Source organism: Geotrypetes seraphini, chromosome 15 (genome assembly GCF_902459505.1).
Source record: "Geotrypetes seraphini chromosome 15, aGeoSer1.1, whole genome shotgun sequence".
Taxonomy (NCBI): domain Eukaryota; kingdom Metazoa; phylum Chordata; class Amphibia; order Gymnophiona; family Dermophiidae; genus Geotrypetes; species Geotrypetes seraphini.
Window position 1 is genome coordinate 27,455,774 of NC_047098.1, and position 22,288 is coordinate 27,478,061.

At 40.0% G+C, this 22,288-nt stretch overlaps 1 protein-coding gene across 7 annotated transcripts in view; it reads right to left on the bottom strand.

The window, feature by feature from the left end:
* Nucleotides 1-22,288, bottom strand: part of MTOR (mechanistic target of rapamycin kinase) — a 203,531-nt gene that overhangs the window by 67,482 nt on the left and 113,761 nt on the right. For all 7 annotated transcript variants that reach the window (XR_004537146.1, XM_033922775.1, XM_033922776.1 and 4 more), the window contains 6 exons: nt 21,963-22,063; nt 16,518-16,633; nt 10,478-10,555; nt 8,269-8,376; nt 4,824-4,949; nt 3,655-3,786 (listed from right to left, as the gene is read on the bottom strand). Coding sequence is in view for 6 of the 7 variants with exons in the window: in XM_033922775.1 (XP_033778666.1) it covers nt 3,655-3,786; nt 4,824-4,949; nt 8,269-8,376; nt 10,478-10,555; nt 16,518-16,633; nt 21,963-22,063 (661 nt within the window). In the remaining variant the exon portion in view is untranslated. The remainder of the gene's footprint in view (nt 1-3,654; nt 3,787-4,823; nt 4,950-8,268; nt 8,377-10,477; nt 10,556-16,517; nt 16,634-21,962; nt 22,064-22,288) is intronic.

The following is a 22,288-nucleotide window of genomic DNA, read 5'->3' on the forward strand; positions in this document are numbered from 1 at the left end:
TAAAGGGTCAGATGAACTTCTGGCACTTTTCTTAGGTAAACAGAACCTCCCTAGGTCCTCCAAGGGAAGACAATATAGTCTAGTTCAAGTCCTGCCAATCCAGGGACTCAAAAAACAAACTGCAGGCGACTATGTACGAGATGCAGGCAATGTTTATTATACCAAATATTTCATTTATGCAGTTAAAAATACCAGCTTATAACAAACCAAAGGACCTGACAAGGGCCACGTTTCGGAAAACACTCCTTCCTCAGAGGTCCATGGTTGCTAAGGTATAAAATAAACCGCAATGAAAGGTATGCAGCTTATTTTATACTTTAGCAACCATGGACCTCTGAGGAAGGAGTGTTTTCCGAAACACGGACATGTCAAGTCCTTTGGTTTGTTATAAGGTGGTATTTTTAACTGGCTTTTGCTTGACTATTTTTGTGTCACACATTCCAAGTGAAGAAGGATTATAGATAGGTGGTTGTTTTATACCTTTCATTGCAGTTTATTTTATACCTTAGCAACCATGGAAGGAGGAAGGAGTGTTTTCCAAAACTCGGACCGTCAGGTCCTTTGGTTTGTTATAAGGTGGTATTTTTAACTGCATAAATGAAATATTTGGCATAATAAACATTGCCTGCATCTCTTACATAGTCGCCTGCAGTTTGGTTTTTGTTTTTGCTTTGGCTGGCGGTACTGCAGTTTTCGTTGGATTTTGTTTTTGTGTTGTAATCCAGGGACTCAACCATTTCCTAAGCTGTTCATTTAATGGAAAATTCCTAGGAGGCTTAAAAATCCCCTTCAAAAGAAAAATCTCCTATCCTAGGCATCTTTTTTTTTTTTTCTTCCAAGTTCTTTATTCATTTTTCCATCTTACATCAAGTTCACAATAATATATCAGTTAAAACTTAAATACATCACTTGAATTTTCTTATATCATCATAAATACATAAATTTATACCCCCACCCACCCTACCTTCAAATATTTTAATCAAAAAAATCATATAAATATTATATTCTTATTTATTGATTAAACCTTTAATAGAACTTTATACCATCCCCCCTTCCCCCATGTATAAATGTACTTTCAGAGGAAAATGGTATCTAATCATTGCAATAACTTATCAATGGCCCCCAAATCTTTTTAAAATTATTATAGTTCCCTTTTTGTATGGCAATTGTTCTTTCCATTTTGTAAATGTGACACAACGAATTCCACCAGAACGTATAGTTAAGTCTACTGTAATTTTTCCAATTACTGGTGATATGTTGTATGGCGACTCCAATCATAATCAATAAAAGTTTATTGTTGCTTGATTAAATTTGACTCTTTGTTCTCATTGACATACCAAACATAATTGTATCATATGATAATGCTACATGGTTTTCTAGTAAACAATTAATTTGAGACCAAATTGATTTCCAAAAGGCCATGATACAGGGACAATAGAATATTAAGTGATCAAAGTCCTTGCTTCCAGATTACAATGCCAGCATCTATTAGACTTAGAGCTATCTAACTTTTGTAATCTAACTGGGGTCCAAAATGCTCTATGTAAAAGTAAAAACCAAGTGTGTCTCATAGATGCGGACACTGTACATTTCATTCTCCAAGACCAAATTTGTGGCCATTGAGACGCAGTAATTTGATGCTTTATCTCAATGCTCCAAATGTTCCTAAGTCCATTTTTAAGTTTTTTGTTTACAAATCCGTTTATCAATTTATACCACTGTGCGGCCTGGTGTCCTAGGCATCCTAAAGAGAATCAGGCCCTTTGTGTGTAGCACAGTCTTGTAAGAATCAGTTGAAAGGGACAAGGCCTGAAATGGCCTACCAGTGGAATCAACGGAACCCAGCATTTATCAAAAAATGTAGAGGTCTTTTTATTAAAACTTAAAATTGCAACAAGATAATAAATAAGTCAAATAAACAGTCAAATTTTTGTCATGCCTAGGACAGATAGGGAGTGCAGGAGTGGGCAAAAAGAGTTGTGAGATGAGATAAAAGACAAGATGGAGGAAGAGTTGGGTTAGAGTAGCATTGTATAAGAATTCCCATATGCTCTTCTATTTGAAGTAGATGAATATCAACAAAGTAAACTGGACAAACCAACTTGGTCTTTAAATACCATCATCTGCTATTTCTATGACTTAAGATCAATACCAGCTGGTTCTGTTTCCAGAGGGAGCCACGTTTACTATAATGGTCTGGTTGAATTGGAAAGGAGATAAAAAAGAGAGTGTTGGGGAGAGCAGAATACTCAAGGAAGCTGTAAATAAGGGTTTATGGCACCATAATCCAACACAGCCCAGTTCCAAATGAGTTGAAAGCCTACAGAAGCAGAAGAAAACTGCCAGATCAAAAAAGAAAAATAGAAACCTGTGAATTAGTAATTTTATTACCCAAGTTTGTAACAAGTCATACCAGATAAGAATTATAGTTAATTCTACAACAAATAGATTTGCACTTAAGAACCTAGTAAAGGGGGGAAAATGCTTTTAAGAAGCGACATCCCCATCTCCCTTCTGTTACTTTTTATCCCTCTATCCTTCCCCAGCTCCCTTCTGTTACTTTCTATCCCTCTATCCTTCCCCATCTCCCTTCGGTTACTTTCTATCCCTCTATCCTTCCTTTTATTTTTATTTACATATTGTAATTAAAACTTCCCTATTCCCCAGTTCCTTTTGTTTCTAATAAGTCTAATTTTGTCTTAGCCCTAGTTTCACCCCTTTTTATTTTAACCAAATTTCTATATTAAATTTTTCCAATTTTTAATATTGTAAACTATCCAGATACATGTGATGCTCGGTATATCAAGCCATAAATAAACTTGAATTTTATTACTAGTAGCTGCAAATAGAAAATACTGAAAATAAGAGTAATTCCAGGCTGTTGCTAAGGATGATCTGACATTGAACAATGATATCAATATAAAGGGTGGCTTTCTACAGCCTTAAGTCTTTTAGAGAGGTCTGTAGACCTCTAATACTGTTTACTTTTCTTAATCTTTCCTGCAAAGTGTCTCATTTATTCTAAATAAAATGATTATCATACAATTCTCTCTCTGCTCTCTACAACAAAATCTTCTAGTTTTCCCTACAATCAAATAGTACCTATATCCACTAGGGATCGCTCTTTCACAGTCGCTGGTCCACAACTTTGGAACGCCCTTCCAAACTATATCCGAAAAGAACACAATCTCAAAAGTTTCAAAACATTGTTAAAAACCTTTCTGTTCAACAATGTTTGCGATCATTGATTTATAGACAAAGAGACTAGGCGGAAACAAAACTGAAATAGAGACACAAATCAGTTTTCTTAATGTTAGTTTACTTTCTTCTTTGCTTTTACTAATGACATTGTAGTTCTTTTTCTTTTTATCATTTAATTTTATTAATTTGTTGTAAACCATATAGATGTTGCTCCATTGCGTTATATCAAGCGATAAATAAACTTGGATTCTCCCACTAATTTTCTCTGTTTATCTTACAAATATAAGAGAACAAACTTCTGTGGCTGACAATGAGATGCATTTGTTTGCAGTTATCTGGCTGTTTCATACATCAGCCTTGGGGTGCCTTAGACTTAAAGCAGGAGCCTGAGTTATCTATGGATTCAACAGTCTCGAACCCTACTGGATTGTATGTTAACTAATATTCTATTACCTTGCGGGCACTCTTCCACATATACTTCATATATGCATAGGTGACTTGAGGATGAACTGTTGGCAATGGGTGATCAAGCTGCCGAGAAGGATCGACTCCCAGAAGCAGGACAAGAGTCTTGTGAGACAAAGCCTTGAAAGAAGAGCAATAACAAAAACAGGTTACAATACCAGCTGGTTTTGTTTCCTCAATCCACAGTCTGAGAGGTAATGATGCTGAGGCACATCTCTAACTGGCCATCCCAGGTCTAAAGAAATTGAGAAAAGGATCAAGAGACACATCTAGTGTTATTTTTCCTTTGCACCTCAAAACAGCCAACCCTATCTGATTTTTGGCTTTATTCTTTCTCCCTGCAAATTACGGGATAACTTTGGGGGCAATAATTAAAAGTACTTATATAACTGAGGTTAGTACCAATGGTATTACTGTCTTGTTAAAAAAAAAGCCAAATTCATTTATTTAACAAGGGACATAGTAAACTAAAGGGCTTCCAGGGCTGGCCAAAAGGTTATTTGTTTAAGTGGTGATGCACTGGAAGTAGTCTAAGGCTCCGATTGGCCATATCCCTTAGGCCACTCCTATGGGAGAGGCCTTAGGCACCTGGGCCAGTCAGGCCCATCCCCAGTGCATCCCAGGATGTACCAGGAAGGGGAAGGCCCGCCATTCTGTGGAGGCAGGCCTGCCAGCCGGAGGGAGTAAGCATCATGAAGCCTTGAAACACTGAAAACGCTTCCTTAGGAGCGATCCCCACCGTAATGTATTACCACTCCCCATTTACCTCCTTTTTTAAAATTAATTTTACTTCGATGTACAGTATTTAAAAACTTCCCCTCTCCAACTTCCCTTTTGTTCCATGTACGTCAATGTGAACCCGTCTAGTATTTTTAATATTTGATAAGATATTGCTTTTATTCACCTTTTTATTTCTTTTTTTAATCTCATTATATTGTACACCATTTATACACTTGAAGGTAAAGAATTATAAAAGTATCTGAACTAATATCATGGATTGAGACAGACATTCCCAAAATAGCCAAGTTCTGGGGATATTACTACTTTTTGCAAGTCACACTGAGACCCGAGGATTCACTTGGTACTGAGAATAGCCAATCATCATTGAAACATTTTACATGTAGGGGGACAGACGATAGAAAATCAGGAGAACTCACCAAGCGGCCACTTTTCCCACATAGACTGGCATATTTAAGCCAAGTCCTCATGTCCTCATGAGGGTTGACAACCAATGACTGAACCATAAGTATTCTCTGCCAGTCCTCCACAATCCTCTGGCAGCCCTAAGAATGGAAAAACAAATATCTTTTTGTAGCAGATTTTATATACTTTGCTAGTATTCAGCATAAGAACTAATCAGATTATTTTTTCCTTAAGAAGAAGATTACTCTTACCTGTTTTCATTTCCATTTCTTGAAGTCCAGCTAGATTAGTCTAGATCAGTGGTTCCAAAACCTGTCCTGGGGGACCCCCAGCCAGTCAGGTTTTCAAGATATCCCTAATGAATATGCATAAGAGAGATTTGCATACCTGTCACTTCCATTATATGCAAATCTCTCTCATGCATATTCATTAGGGATATCTTGAAAACCTGACTGGCTGGGGGTCCCCCAGGACAGGTTTGGGAACTACTGGTCTAGATCCAGGTGTGTAGTTTTAAACTGCCCAGTCTCCAGTTGAAGACAGACAACTTTCCATTGAAATCATCCTCACTGGAGGAGCGGCCTAGTAGTTAGAGCAGCTGTCTTGAGGTTGTCAGTTCAATTCCCACTACAGTTCCTTGTGACTCTGGGCAAAGCACTTAACACTCCATTACTCCAGGCACAAAATAAGTACAGTACCTGACTAAAAAAATAGCAACTCCCCACCCCCCCCTAGGAAGTGAAAGTGGACCAGCAAAACCCACCTAAAGATACAGAACATCAAGATAACATAGGATGGGATGTCTCAGACCAAGTAATATAAAGAGACCAAGTAGGAAAGTGTGAAAGTCTATTTTGTCGTAACGTAGTTAACTTAGAAAGGATAACTGTATTTTACATGTCTTTAAATGAGCCTTTAAGATTGGTTTACGAGTACAGCCATGATTTGTCCATGACTTTTTCTGTGTTTACAGGTGGATTTAAATTGTTTATATTTATTATTTTTACTATACCTTACCTGGCACAACCATCAGCTGTTAAAGCAAATAATAAATGCAACAAAATATATAACATCTCAACACAAATGCATTCTCGTAACAAAGCATTGTCACAACTTTTATTGTAACTGCTTGGATCTATTGCCAGTTAAAGCAGAATATTAAAGTTTTAATAAACAGAAACAAAAAGTTCCAAAGTGCTTATCATGTGCACACTACGCTTAACAATGGGCTTTGGTGGTGGGAATGAAAAGCAGGTCTAGTGTAAGTGGAAGCTTTTATTGTATATACTCGAATATAAACTGAGATTTTTGGAACTCAAAAATGGGGGCGCTTTTTATATTTGAGTCTACTACCGTAGTTTAGAAAAATATCCAAATTTAAGCCTACCGGGCTGTAGGGAATGGAGTCGCGGGTTGGGGCAGGCCCGACATGCGAGGCAGGCAGCTGATTCCTCTCGCCGGTGGCCGCAGCAGTCCTCCATGCTGTTTGATGGCTGTCTAGAGAAGGAGGAACTCAGGATTCAGCAGTGCATCCGGACTGTGAGCAGCCCTGCGTGTCCTGTCTCTGTCCTGCTAAACCATCTGTGGGGGGTCTTTCTTCTTGCCAAATTGTTAAAGGATCTGCCGGTTTCTGAAGTTACTTCCTGATTTTGAGGGCCGGGATCGAGATCAGCAGAGCCTATAGAGATTTAGCAAGAGGTAAGGCCCCTGCAGCGTCTGGCTTCGTTATTGCCAGTCGGTTTAGCGGAACCAGGACAGGATCGAAGGTAGGGCTGCTTACAATCCAGATATGTCGCTGACTTCTCACTCCCCCCCATCCTCCTCCCAGCAGCCAGCAAACAGCATGAAGGAACGCCGTGGCTACCGCCGGGTGGAATCAGCTGCCTGCCTTGCATGTCGGTTCTGCCCCTGACCCGCGATTCTGTTGGAAGAAGCAAAGGGTAAAAGGTGATTGGGGAGAGATCTTGGATGTAGGTGGAAGGAAATAGATAGATGAGGTGTTGGAGGAAAAAGGGGAAAGGATATGCTGGATGGAGGGGGCAAGACAGTAGATACTGGTTAGAAGAGTAAAAATAAAGGGGGAAAGAGAGAAAAAGAGAGGATGCTGGAAGGGGAAGAGAGGGAAGAGTTAGCCAAAAATCAAAACAAACCTGGCGAAATAGAAGCAGATAGAGATGCAGAAATATATATGGAAGAAAACATAAAGGAAAAGGTTAAAGTCAGCGATAGATGTAGGAGAGGAGGTGAAGACAGGAATGAGAGAAGAGGCAGATAGACTGCAGACCCTGGAAAGAAAAGACAGAAGAAAGCAAAAATTGGGATTAACATGAATACAATGGCCAGACAACAAAGGTAGAAAAAAATAATTTTATTTTTAATTTCATGAACAGAAAATGCAGTTTTTCTGTAAATTTGCACCGCTTTCTTTTTATATTCCATAGTGTTGAGTGCTGTTTCTCTTTCTCTGGTGTTGAACTGCATATGGCTTCTCGAGGTTTAAGTTTGATTTTTGTCTATATTTATTTAAGTTTGTGGTTGTTTGTAGTTGCGTTTTTCTATGTAGGGGCCTTGTCATGAATATGTTAGCTTTGGGATATACGCAACCTTGACAGTTGTTTCCTGACGTACTCTACATTGTGCTTTTTTGGCTCAGATTTGCGCATTAACAAGGGAGTTGTTTTGGTCCGTGGATCCCATATCACAGAGACCCCTGCAGGCGCTTATTCTTTTTGATCTGTTTTGATTTGAAATTTGTTTTTACATTGTACAGCACTGTTATTGTTTTAAGGAACTACAGTACATCAAATAGACTAAGCATTTTTTAAATGTTTCTACTGTATCCTCTTTTTCTCTTCTTGCCTTCATAGTCTTAAACTTCTTGTCAAAGAGTTTGTATAGAGCAGTGGTTCCCAACCCTGTCCTGGAGGACCCCCAGGCCAGTCAGGTTTCCAGGATAGCCCTAATGAATATGCATGAGAGAGATCTGCATATAATGATAGGTGCCAGGCATGTAAATCTGCTCCATGCATATTCATTAGGGCTATCCTGAAAACCCGACTGGCCTGGGGGTCCTCCAGGACAGGGCTGGGAACCACCGGTATAGAGGACCCTGAATTCTTTTTTTCTAAACTACACGCATCCTCTCAATGTCTTCAGAACAGAGAAATGTGCAGTCTGAGTAGCAACATATACAAGTGTGGTAACGTTGGTATAAGGCAGGGGTAGGGAACTCCGGTCCTTGAGAGCCGTATTCCAGTCGGGTTTTCAGGATTTCCCCAATGAATATGCATTGAAAGCAGTGCATGCAAAAAGATCTCATGCATATTCATTGGGGAAATCCTGAAAACCCGCCTGGAATACGGCTCTCGAGGACCGGAGTTCCCTACCCCTGGTATAAGGTATAGAAAAATAAACCCAAATATAACATTACTTTTCAGGACACAGAGAACATAAGCTCACCTGCAATCTCTCCCACCACGTCTGACGGATTATTTCCCTTCGTTCTGGAACAAGTTTATACTGAATAACTTCTTCCAGCTCTGACAGCATCTGGCAGGATACCATAGCCTAAAGAGAAAAGGAATTACATTTCATGCTGTGTCACCACACTTCAATTTGCATCTAATCCAGAATGGAAGCACCTAACATCAGAGCTTTCATTTACATACAGAGCACTGCTGCTTATGTCTGGCCTTTCTTTACACTGCTCAAACCCTGTCCTGGCTAAGAAGGGAAGGGATTTGTGCATGTTTCTACAAATCTTGTTCCTCATGACTTACAGAATAAATATATACATTCTTTAGTTCCTTCCATTTCCTTAAAAAGTTTATTCTTTTTAACACAAGACACTTCTGCCCTCCAAACCTCCTCCGGCAGAGGGCTAATGAGAAACCACCTCCTCTTAGGCTGATTATTACATATAGTTGTTTTGATCAAAAGAAGATCAGAACGGAGAACAGTGTTCTGGATTGCCTAACAGACCCCACTCCCCGCTTTCCATCTATGGCCAATTCTACCACACAGAAAAATTCTTCCTGGCCCTAAATTTCTGGATAAATACTTTTCTACACATATAAATAACAGTGTATCACCCATTAATATTCTTCTCTAACAACTTTGTCCAATTGCATTTAAATACATATAAAGGTCTAGTTATTAAACTGCATTAATACAGGGTAATTTATTAAGCTATTTCTGTAGATAAAATACTAAACATTAAGGCCCTGTGTCTCTTTTATTTACTTACTCCCTCTTCTACAAAGCCGCGTGGTAAACGGCCCCCGAAGCCCATAGAGATTTAAAGGGCTTCGGGTCTGTTGCCGCACGGCTTTGTAGAAGAGGGGGTTAGTGGATCCTTTTTTAAAAATATTCTTTGAATAGTCTTTCTGGAACTGGGTATCCAAAACTGGATCTCCCAGATTTCAAGTGTGTCTGACAAATAACTTATATATCTTTATTCACTGCTTCATCCCCTGCACCATGCATGCTAGATTTGGCTACGTAGGATAGCTTGCAACCATCTCTCTTTTATCCTTTTCCCTCTTGACAAAAACCCATCACATTTTCTTATAAAAACAACTAGATCTGTCCAGACCAGAATATTAAATGTTTACACTATTGCTGCCTCAATACATGGTTGTGAAAAAATACATCGCTTCATGACAGCTTCCATCTGACTGATCTATACCTTCAAAGAGTAACTGGATTTATCCTGTTGTTTCACCAACATAGATATGGTCCAGTTCACAAAATGATAACTAAAGAATGAATGATAAGGGGGAAAAAACAAAATTTCTATTGATTGGCAATAGTATTAAATTTGGCAATGATTTTACCTTTCTAATAAAAAAAAACATAACATATAAATTAGAAAAATTGATCAAAACAGGAATACTTACTAATTCCTTAACCATGGAAGAACAAATTAACTACTTAATTGAAAATTGTTTATGGATAACTAGGAAATTAAGGATATGTAAATATCTTCATCAAGATCAATTAGATTAGTAGCTCAATCATTTGTCTTAAACAAATTAGACTACTGCAATAGATCATATTTGGGTATATCCAAGAATTTACAAAAATTGTTACAGACAATTCAAAATACAGCCAATTAATTTTTGCATCGAAAATCTGATCATAGCTCGTCTTTTTATATACAGTACTTTTGCACTGGCTCCTAGTTGAGACCCAAATTGTATTTAAATTAAGAAGTTTAATGTTTAAGATCTTGTTTGGTCGGATTTCTCTATAAATGCTTCCTTTAAGTTGTAGGCCTGTTTCTGTAAGAGATTGTCTTATACACAATTTAGACTTATCTTTACCAAACCCTAAAAATATACGATACTGGAAACTATTTGAGTCTTCATTTCCTTATCAAGCGGCCAGTTTTTGGTCAATTTTACCAAGGAATATCAGGTCCTTACTGAATTCTGATTCATATAAAAGTGCAGTTAAAACTCAGCTGTTTCAGAAATATGTTTTGGGCAAATGACAAAGATTATTTAGCTTAACTGTAAGGATTTGGAAGACCAATTATCTTGGAATATATGATTGAGAAACATTAATTAATAACAGGATGTCAACTCTTAGATAGTTTGATCTATCTATCTTTATGTAATCTGCTTAGTAACTGCAGACAAGAAGGTAGGCAAAGTGTCAGACTTACCCCATAAGCTCGACTATAACTCTCTCCTGCCATAGCAGTCAGCTCAGCATCTAGTAGATCTCTGGCTTTGTCAATGCACTTAAACAAAAAGAAGAAATTGAGTTTCAGCATTTTTCTTAAAATTCATCCTCCCCATACAAAACTGCAAGTTACCAGGCAAGGCATTCCATAGTTCTACGCCAGCCACAGATATCATTGATGCTCCAATCCTAGCATGCACAGTCGACATTCTACCCTCCAAACTTAATTTCATCCCATTTACGTCTCTAAGCTCTCTTCTCGGTTTATAGATCTCAAAAAATTCTTGTAAGATCTTTGGGGAAGCATGATATAATCACAACAATCTTAAACTGCACTCTTTGTTGCATAGGTAACCAGTGTAGTTTCTTTAACACAGGAGTTATAGGGGTACTCCTTGGAACCCCTGTGATTAATCTTGCAGCGGGAAAACTATGCACAAAAAATGGTGTATAAAAAACAGCTGCCTCAGGCCCTTTTATTTTCTCTTGTCTTTGGTATTTTCCTTTTTTAATTAACTCACAGTTCACAGCTTTAGGACTGATAGAGTAGACCCCACTGGCTCTCCAAACTGTAGTCTGTGCCTAAAAAGTGGCCATGTGTACAGTTGAGGCTCCTCTAAAGAAATAAAATGGGGGGAGGTGGGGGAAATGGGGGGAGGGACTCGACCCTTTTGAGTGTGGCATCCCCGAGGTTGGTAGGACCCCTGAGAGGGTCCCCTAAGTTCTGTTCAGACAGCAAAACGGGACAAGAGAAAGGTTACTAATCAGATCCAAAAGGCCCTAATTAACCAAAGGAAAGACTGCACAAGCTAAGCTTACCACTCTATCTGTTGGGAGACTGAGAACAGACTGATTGTAGATGGGACTGCACAGCCCACTTGTATGCAGCCAAAAGTCAACATCTCAGTCTCCACCTACTAGCAGAGGAGCGTTCTGTATCAGTCTGGAGGGACACTAAAGAATGACAATATTCTGATGGGTGATGTATACCATTGGTCATACAAAAATTGAAGTTTAATTCACCCTATATGTCTTTGATATCCATCCTTGTGCCATACGCTATCCATAGCCTTACTTTGCCACCCAAGTATGTATATTTCAATCATTTGTCAGGGGAAAAATAGTTTTGGTTGGAGGGGCCAATCTCTTGTTATGAACCTATGGTCCCTAGTTGCCTGTGCTGTGTTAGGCAAAATATTGGTTGGGCCATGGCCCCAATGGTCCATGCCATTATGCTGCCTATGCATCTGCTCTTATACACCAAATCTGACAATAGCAGATTCTTGATCCCCTTCCACTTGAATGATGATAATTCCTATAGCAGTAGTCACAGGAAGCTTTGAGAGCTGGGGGAGAAGAATTCTTAGACAGACTCCTAGAATGCTATCAAATGTACTCTCCATGCCATGTCCTTTTTATGATTAGGGATCCAATCCTGAGGGAAAGAAGAAAAACATAAATTTCCCTCTAACTCTATAAGCTTGTCTGGGTCACTTCTAAGGGACAGGCTGATGGAGCATTACAAGAAGAACCTATGGAGGTGGAAACAGTTTTGGGATCAGTTATAACCGAATAGTTCAACCCAATAGAAGGCTTAGGATAGCAGCAAATACTTGTCAAAAAGAATGATACTCTAAAGCAGTGGTTTTCAACCTGTGTGTCACCAACAGCTGGGAGGTATGTCACAAAAAATTTGACAGACAGTTGGTTTTGCTTTTTTAAACAACTGTATGTTTCACAGGTTGGGGAGAGTTGAGAAACAGAAGTCAGGTACCTGAAATCTCTTAACTGGTCCTTACTTCTGTCTGAAATGGTGACGGCACTGGGATAAGAGTTGAGTCAGGTCTCACAGATGAGGACAACTATGCAAATAGAGGAGTCATGAGACAAAAGATGTCCCATACTCAGCGATGGGTAATCCAAGGTATTCTTTATTGGTAGACAATACAGTGTAAATGGACGGACTCGACACTGGCACTGTTTCAGCAAACATGATTTTGTTGAGAGTCTCTATATGTTGCGTTGTAGACCCATATAACGATTTTTACCCAGAGGGGTATTTTGTTGAAAATTAATAGTGTAGAAATTTTCTTGTGGCTATGGAGATCTCCAAGTCACAGTTGAAAAGGACTCTTGACAAAGGCACGTTTGCTGAAACACTGCCAGCATCGAGTCCATCCGTTTACACCATATTGTCTACTAATAAAGAATACCTTGGATTACCCATCGCTGAGTACGGGACATCTTTTGTCTCACGACTCCTCTGTTTGCATTGCCTTACTTCTGTCACCAGTCCCAGATGAAAATGCTGCAGCTCACCCCTCTCTTCCACCCTGGCAAATAGCACCCCTGTGTCTGTAATTCTCTTACATCAATGTTAGCAACAATTAAATGATATATAGGGGTTTTTCCTTTGTTCAGCAGCAAATTGTAGTGTTTAGTGTGTCACACTCACATATGTTGTCTGTCAGGTGTGTCGTAATATTAGAAAGGTTGAGAACCACTGCTTTAAAGGACTGCACAAACAGTTGTGGGGTGGAGCATAGTATATGAGTTTTATCTTGCTTTTGACTAACTTGAGGGAGAGGAGCTGTAGATGGCTGGGCTTCCTAAAGCTGCATTTGAGACAAGGCCATCCAGCCTTTAAGCACTAGATACATGATTATTTTAAGAACTGTGTAAGAATGTGACTGAACATTACAGAAGGAAGTCTGGTGAATCTTGACCTGCAAGACTTCCTTTAATGGACTTGAGTTGCTCATATGCTGTAAAGAACATAGATGTTCAAAAATACGTCTGGATCAATGTACGATTTTAATCGCTTATACTATCTTTTCTCTTATTTTTCTTATTCATCTTTTCTCACTTAGATACGGAGTCGGATGACAGCGGCAGCCTTGGGAGACCCTTGATAAAACACTTGGTTGTGTGAAACATGTCGGGTCAGACTCCCTAGGTGTTGGCTGAGATAAGTATTACTTACTTTTTAAACTATACACTATGACACGGAGAATGTTTAGTGTGAAGGAAATATTTATTTCTTAAACCATTGATATAAAAACTAATAAATAAAAAATATATATATATATAAAAAATAACTAAAAACAGCTGTGAAATAACAAAAAGTGATAGCCAATGATGAAGCACCACAATATACTTCCCGCTATAGAAAACATTATATGCGGTGGAGCGGTGGGGCTGAGGTGTCCTTTTTGAATTTAGTATAAGCGATTAAAATCGTACATTGATCCAGACGTATTTTTGAACATTTATTGATAGTGCTTTTTGGACTGGACAAAATATTTACTTCAACCATATTGCCATTGTTTAAGTAAGCTTTAAGTAAAGAACATAGAGGCAGTATAATGAGCCATTAGAACATCAATTGCCAAAGCCCAAGGTAGCCAGTATAACTAATTTGCATTTGTGCTTACTTATTCTAATCTGCCTTATTTCTGTTCCTATTTATGAGGGAAAAGCGACTCAAGGTATTAAGATGTGAGAAATACCTTGAATCATCTCAGCATCTTACTTTTCTGTTCTACATTAGTTTATATCAAACTGAATTTGAGAAGGGAGTACAATTAAAGAACACCACAGCCAAAAAGAATGTCTTTGTGGATTCCTCTGGCTGTCTGCTTGGGAGCTGAGTCTTCTCCCAGGGCACTCAGAATGGGTCCTAAAGTGACTGACTGGATTAGGACCTGCTTGAATAGTAGCAGTGGTAGTAAATGGAGCTCATTCTGAGGAAAGGGATGTTATGCCGTAATGTTCAGTTCTTAGGCCAATTCTTTTTAACATTTTTGTAAGTAATAATGTCAAAAGGCTGTCTGGCAAGGTTTGCCTCTGTTGATACCAAAATCTGCAAAAAGATTGATACCCCTGATTATATAGATAACATGAAGAGGGACATGTTGAAGCTTGATGAATAGTCTTGAATTTGACAACTAGAATTTAATGCTAAAAAAATACAGGGCCATGCATTTAGGCTGCAGAAACCCAAGTAAGGCTGCAGAAACCCAAGTAAGTGGTATAGTGTAGGGGGGATGTACTTTTGTACATGAATGAAGAGTGGAATTTGGAAGTGGTCATAAAAAAAAATTAGGTTCTTACCTCGGTAATCTTCTTTCTCATAGATGTGTCTGGTGATCCTGAATGCTAGAGTTCTGTCAATCATGTTTTCAACTCCACCTCCTTTCCAGGAAGCTGCTCCTGCTCCCTCAGTTCGTACAAACGCAATCAAGTAGCACTGTAATAAAAGTCATAACTGGAAGGAGGGAAGCGGGGAAAAATCCCCGACACTACAATTCAGTTCTGCTTTTTACAAAAGAACGGAATAGATTTTTAGTGCCACCTGGTGTGTTGAATAGTCTCTGCTGCTCCGATGCTCATAGGAATTCTTTGATAGTCGGAGCAGCACAGAGCATTCATTGCTCCAGCTGGCGCTAAAAACCTCTTCTGCGTTTTTGTAAAAGGGGGTGGGGGTAATAATCAACATTTTAACATCCAAACTTATGCAACCAGCACTAACCATACACAGAGTTCGTGGGACAAGGACATTCCTTAGCCGGCCATCCAGTGCAATTTTGACATGATACAGGGATCAAAAGACCTGAGGAGTCCATCCCTGTTGATTTTAAGCAAAATCAAGGGATTTTGAGGCAAATGGAGGCTACAGAAAAAAAATCATTTGCAGTGCCTACCTGCTTCAGCATAGCATTTCAGCTGGAATCAATGGGAAGAAATCTGCCTCACAGATTCGCTGGACAAACCTGGTCTGGCTGCCAGTCGGACCGAGATCAGACTAAGCCTCAACCCCCAGAAAACCACACTGCGAAAGGAAGGCGGACCACACAGCCAGCCCACTGTTAGTTCCGGCTAAGCCGAGAAGGAGCCAAACAGCCTGCACTCAAGCTCCTGATTAATTAGGGATGTGTGCAGCTATGCAAGAGATGGCCCCTGAGCTCACAAAATATAAAAGAAAGCTGGCTAGCTAGGTGTCCTCAAGGGCTGATCCTGATAGCAGCAGACTTCTGCCATGTGAGCCTACATCTTCTCCTAGGCAGAGGTCCAAATACGTGGGCACTGAGCCTCCAAAGAACACTTAGAAAAATACCTGAAAACAATAAAACCATAGAGCAGAGCAGAAACACTTCTGAGCAACTTGCTTGCAGAAAACAAACTGAGGAGGCAGGAGCAGCTCCCTGGGAAGGAGGTGGAGTTGAAACCATGATTGACAGTTTTCTGTAAGCAACTTCCAAGTTAGGATACAGAACCCTAGCATTCAGGACCACTAGACCCATTGCACTAGAACAGATGATCTTAAGCTGACCAAAAGAGTATAAAAGGCAATGGTAATAGCCAGAAGGATGCTTGGGTGCATAAGGAGAGGAATGGTTAGCAGGAAAACGGTGATAATACCTCTTGTATTACATTTCTGGAGACTGCACCATCAAAAAGATATAAAACAGGATGAAGTTGGTCCAGAATGATCAGTGGTTTTCATCATAAAGCGTATGGGGACAGACTTAAGGATCTAGTTATCTAAATGTTGGAAGAAATGCAGAAGAGGGGAGATATCATAGATACATTTAAATACCTCCATACAATAAATGCACAGGAGGCAAGTCTCTTTCAATTCAAAGGAAAATCTGGATTGGGGTGGGGCATAGGATGAAGGTGAAAGTGGAGAGACTCAGGAGTAACCTGAGGAAATACTTTTTCAAGGAAAGAGTGGTAAACTCCTGAAATGGCCTCCCAGTGGAGGTGGTGGAGATGAAGACTGTATCTAAATTCAAGAAAGCTTGGGACAGGCATTCAAGATCTCTAAGGGAAAGGAAGAGATAGTAGATTGCATGGGATAGGAAGAATGGATAGGCCAAACAATCTTTATCTGGCTTCATTTTTCTCTGTTTCTAAGTAGACTGTATAGGCCTACCTCACCTATGATTGGAATGGTGAATATATCAGACCAGTTATGGTGATATTTTATGATGTAAAATCATAGCATCTGCATGTACCTGTTGAGCCAATGAGAAGAGATCTTGATGCAATGCTAGCACTGCCCTGTAAAATGCTCCATCGTGGGTATCTCTTGGGATCATGCAAGTATACTCCTCCATGCTGTCCCACTGACCTGTGAAAGAAGTCCATTAATGTACACTGCATGATATGACTGACAAATTCCAAGACACATTATGTAACGTACTGTATTACACAAACTCTCTTTAAATCCCCACAGGTCTAGACTCTACAGCAACAATTCTCAAACTGGGTTCCACAAGCTCTTTTCAGGGGTTCTGCAAGTAAGAAAGTCAGTGGCATGTTTTAGCTGCTGATATCGGCACTCTCACATATGTTCAATTCAGCAGCATGAATTGAATACTTTTGGGAGAGCTGGTGTCAGTGGCTGAAGCACGTTGCTGACTTTCTTGCTGCTCAGGCAATATGGGCATGGACCTCTTTGGCTAAACCAAAGCAAAAAGTAGGCCCCCTCCAAAGTAGTACAAAGTAGTTGGAGGAGGGGGAAGATGTTGGATCAAAGGTGCAGTGGGGGGGGTCTGAGAGAGAAGGGGAGATACATAATCGATGGTAGGAGGGAAGAGAGTTAGGAAAACATAGGACTTGGAAAGGAAGGGAAGGGGAGAGAGAGACATGAGATGATAGACTATGGGGGGGGAGAAGGGAAGAAAGATGAGATTGGGGGTAGGGGAGCAGAAGCTGCTTGAGATTGGGGGAGGGGATCATTAAAATCACAAAAATATTTTAAGGTTTCCACCAATGTAAAAAGTCTGGGAGTTACTGCTCTACAGTGCACTCACTTGACTGACTTGTAGATGATGTAGAAAGAGAGAGCTTACAACCTCTCTGTGGCAAGAATTGTTTGCTCCCCAAAATGGCTAGGATTAAGTTTTAAAATTCTCTTATTAGTATTAAGAGCTGTGAGAGATAATGGTTCTCTATACCAGAATAGTCATCTAACCTGGAATCAGCCTGTGAAAGCACCTAGGTCGTCATGTAGCTTTGCATGCCATTCCTAAATTCAGAAAAAAAGCACCTACTTGCACCTACTTTGCATAATAGGCTACCAAGAGAGGTGAAGTAGTAGCAGATGTATGATCTTTTTCAGAAAACTGTAAAGATTTGGCGTTTTAGCCAGCTATAAGTTTCTAGTCAAAGAAATGTTTTGTTATTATTTACATGTAGGAATTATTATATTTTTTGCTCTATTCTTAGGAGTCCCTTATTATCTCCAGATAGAACCATTGTGTTCTTTGACATTTTGATGGTAAATTGATGTGCCTTATTTTCTGTAATATATTTTTTTAAATTTGTATGTATGATATTTTTATATGTGACCTTTGGTTGATGTGCTGACTTAGGTGGTCTTTTGGATGTTTCAGAGTTTTGAAAATATCCCTATATGTCACTTTGTAAGCCTCAGAGCTTTGAGAATATGTCTCATTGTCCTAGTTTACTTAATTTGTATGTTTTTTTAAAATGCATTTTAGACCTCTGATGTAGGCTAGAAGCCAAAACTTGGCCACCTTGGTTCTCATCTCAATAAAATTGTTTTTTGATCTTCTGGTGTTTCCTTCTTCCTTTGACCACCTTTGTTGTTTTGGACTGCTGAAGCACCAGAAGCTCTTGAGAGAACTCCAGATGCTAAAAAGGGAGAAGAAAACAGCCTCTACCACCTAAACCTAAACAAGAGACCCTTTATACAAGCAGACTGCACATGTACCTACCGTCTCCTGAGACTGGGAAAATACTGGCCAGTGAGAGGCTGCACAGGGTACTTACAGACTCTTTGAGGATAGTGTTTTCTCAGTCTCCTAGAATGACATGGTGACAAAATTCATCACCGTCCCCGTGGATAACTGCGGGAAATAATCCCATGTCATTTTCTAGTGTCTATTTCAACCTCAGTACTTCTACACCAGCATTCTTCAAAGCAAAGCTTGTGGGTCAGTGGTTGTGGCCATTCATACTTTGATTCTTCCCTCTCTCCTTAAAGAATGACATGAAGATGGTTTCCCGCGATTATCCGCGGGGACGGGAACGGTGATGAATTTTGTCACCGTGTCATCTCCATCTGCTGGAAGGCATGCAGTACCCACTCTTCTGAACTAGTGCTGCCTGATTCAGGGGAAACATTTTCGATTTGATTCAGCCTACTGAATCAATTTGATTCACTTTTCTTGCCATTAGGCGGTTTTTTTTTTTTTTTAATTCTTTATTCATTTTTCATCTTACAACAAATACAAATATATTAAACATTCACCAATAAATACACCATTGAAATTCTATCATCTATGAAACTAATAGATAAAAATTATATCCCATCCCTCCCTCCCTTTCAGTCTTACATTCAATCAAATATATCACATTGATAATTCTTCATAGTGATCTAATCATCTAATAAATTCAAATTCCCCATTCCCATCCCTTCTATCTTAAATTGTATTTATAATATAAAATGATGTCTATTCATTGCGATATTTTGTCAATGGCCACCATATCTCATTAAATTTATTAAAATTCCCTTTTTGCACAGCTATTGTTCTCTCCATTTTATAAATATGACATATCAAATTCCACCAGAAATTATAATTAAGTCTGTTCCAATTTTTCCAATTACTTGTGATCTGTTTTATGGTGACTCCTGTCATTATCATTAAAAGTTTATTATTCTTTGATGAAATTTGGCTCTTTGTTCTCATTGCCATACCAAATAAAATCGTATCATAGGATAATGCCACATGATTTTCCAAAAAACAATTAATTTGGGGTCAAATTGATTTCCAAAAAGCCATAATAAAGGGACAATAGAATAGTAAATGATCTAAAGTCCCTGTTTCAAGATTACAGTGCCAGCATCTATTAGACTTAGAGCTATCTAACTTTTGTAATTGAACTGGGGTCCAAAACGCTCTATGCAACAAAAAGAACCAAGTTTGTCTCAAAGATGCGGACACTGTACATCTCATTCTCCAAGACCAAATTCGTGGCCATTGAGATGCATTAATTTGATGCTTAATCTTAATGCTCCAAATGTCTCTAAGACCTGTCTTTGGTTTTTTATTCATGTATCCAGATATCAATTTATACCACTGTGCGGCCTGGTTTCCCAGAAAGTCCGCCTGAAAGCACAAGAATTCCAAACTATACTGATTATTAAGATTTTTCCATTCAGGGAACCCCTCCTGAATAGCCTGCTTCAGTTGCAACCATCTAAAACTTTGGTTTTTGAAATGTCCTGGTGAGTTTATTTTGTAGCCTCTTCACCCCCCTCCTTTGCCCTCTCCAACCCCACACCTGTGCTGTGGCGTAAACAAAATAAATAAAAAGGACTTTTCCTCTCTCTGTTAGGTCCTAGCTCACGCTCGCTAACACCAGCACTGGGAGGATACACCATTTATGTCTTCTTCTCCTATCACAGTTTCAGTATGTCATTAATGTCTTCTGGTTTTAATATCAGCCCCTTGTTTTTAATAGTTATCATATTGTACACCGCTCAGACAGTTTTTTAAGCGGTATATCAAATTTTAAATAAAACTTGAAAACTTGATTTCAAATCTGACATATTGTAATCACAAAATAGAAAATAAAATTATTTTTCTACCTGTTGTTGTCTGGTCAATTTATTATTCAAATCATGTTGGTCCCAGGATTGGTTTCTGTTTGTCTTCTGTTAACTCACTCACCAGGGTATCCTGCCCATTTGATGTTTTCTTCTTTCTCCATGCTCACCATCCATCTTCCATCTCTGAACCTTCCCTTCCACTGCCAAATCCAATATTTCTTTCTCAGTCTACCATCTCTCTCCCTGCCTTGTGCCCTGGGTCAAACCTCTCTATTCCCCTCCTTGCAGCATCTCCCCTTCCTCTCCTCCATTATCATGTGCAACATTTATTTCTCTGTCCCCATGCACCATCTCTCCCTGCCCTCCACCCTATATCCAATATTTCCCCCTCTCTCTTCTCCATGCAAGTCCTCCTCCCCTCCACCATATGCAGGATTTATCCCTCTCACCCCTTTTTACCTCTTTTTTTTGCATCTCTCCCATACTCTCCTCCACCCCATGCCCAACAATTCTTCCTCTCTCCCTCCCTATGCAGCAACTTTCCATCTCTTCCTCCCAGCCCCCTGTACAACAGCTTTCCATGCCTCCCAATCCCCTATGTGGCACTTCCCGACCAACCTCCCCACCGTGAGGTCTGACAAATTGTCGGGCCTTCTAAAGCAGCAGCAGCAGTGATGACTGGTATGCAGAGGCAGTGCTCTCAACAGGCTAATCGCAGCCTGCCCACCAGAGCTTCCCTCTGCCACATCATCAGTGATATCATCAATGACACGGCAGAGGGAAGGCCCTGGCAGTACAGGCCACGAGTAGCCTGCTCAGAGTGTTGCATTGCCCACTAGTCATTGCCGCTGCTGCTGCTGCTTTAGGAGGCCCTGGAGGTATGTCAGCCTTCACCGGGGGGAGGGTTGGTTACTGAATCAGTGAGTCCAATTCATGGGGAAAATGAATCAATTCACCTAAGTGAATCGGTGAAAAGATTTGAATCAGCAAATCGGGCAGCACTAGTCTAGAGGAATAATGAGGAATTGGAAGTTTGTTATTTATATTCTCAAGATTTTGTTCCTATATTTCTTTTCCAGTTGCAGATGACTGATTTTAAAAATGCAGCTAGTCAGATTTTCAGGATCCTCGCAATGAATATCCATGAGATATATTTTCATGCACTACCTCAATCCGCGGGGGTTCCGTTCCAGGAACCCCTGCGAATGTTGAAAAACTGAGAATACGGTTTTTAGAGGGGGAGATAGGAGAGGGCAGCCGGAAAGGCAGGCGAGAGCAGCCGGAGCGCCGGCGAGTGAAGGAAATTACTCACGGTATGCTCCGACCACCTCTTCCTGCACTAAAGTCAGGCCTCACCAATCAAGAGCTGCGTGTCAAAGCAGCTCCTGATTGGTGAGGCCCGACTTTAGTGCAGGAAGAGGTGGTTGAAGCATACCGTGAGTGATTTCCTTCACTCACCGGCGCTCCAGCTGCTCTCTCCTCCCGCTCCGGCTGCCCTCTCCTGCCCGGTCATTCGTGGTCGGAAAATACCGCAAATGACCGGGACCACGAATCGCCGACCGTGAATGATCAGGGGAGCACTGTATATGCAAATATATCTCATGCGTATTCATTGTGGATATCGTGAAAATCTACTTGGGTGTGTCCCGAGGACTGGGTTGAGAACCACTAGTCTTGAACGAGAATAAATTCTTAACCTTATGAATAACCACGTGTGTAGGCATGCTTGTCTGTATGTACCTTGTGTATATATCTAAATGTTATTGTGCTTTTGTAAATGGAATTTTCTTCTAATTTGTGGGCTTATGATCCTTGAATTGCTTGCACCCCCCTTCCTGCACTGCCTGCTATAGCAAGCTCTCATAAAGCCATATATTACCTAAACCCCAAGCAGCTGCAGCAGCCATGCGAGCCATCTTGGCTTGCGTCTCTTCATTAACTTGAGTCCACTTTTCACAGCACTGTTGGTGAAGCTGCCCCCTGAAAAGAAGATGAAAATTTAGGATAGTAGTGTGAACTCTGCTACATTAATGTTCTATGAATTAGGTTTTAACAATGTCCAGCCAGAATCCAGGACTTTGGCTCTGTAACACTAAGCAAAGTCCCAGATTTTGACACTATTGCTGGCTCTGTAGAGCCTGCATCCTGGAATCAGTATCAGTTAACATACGACGTTGGTTCTGCCCTGACTTTGTTAACCCCAGA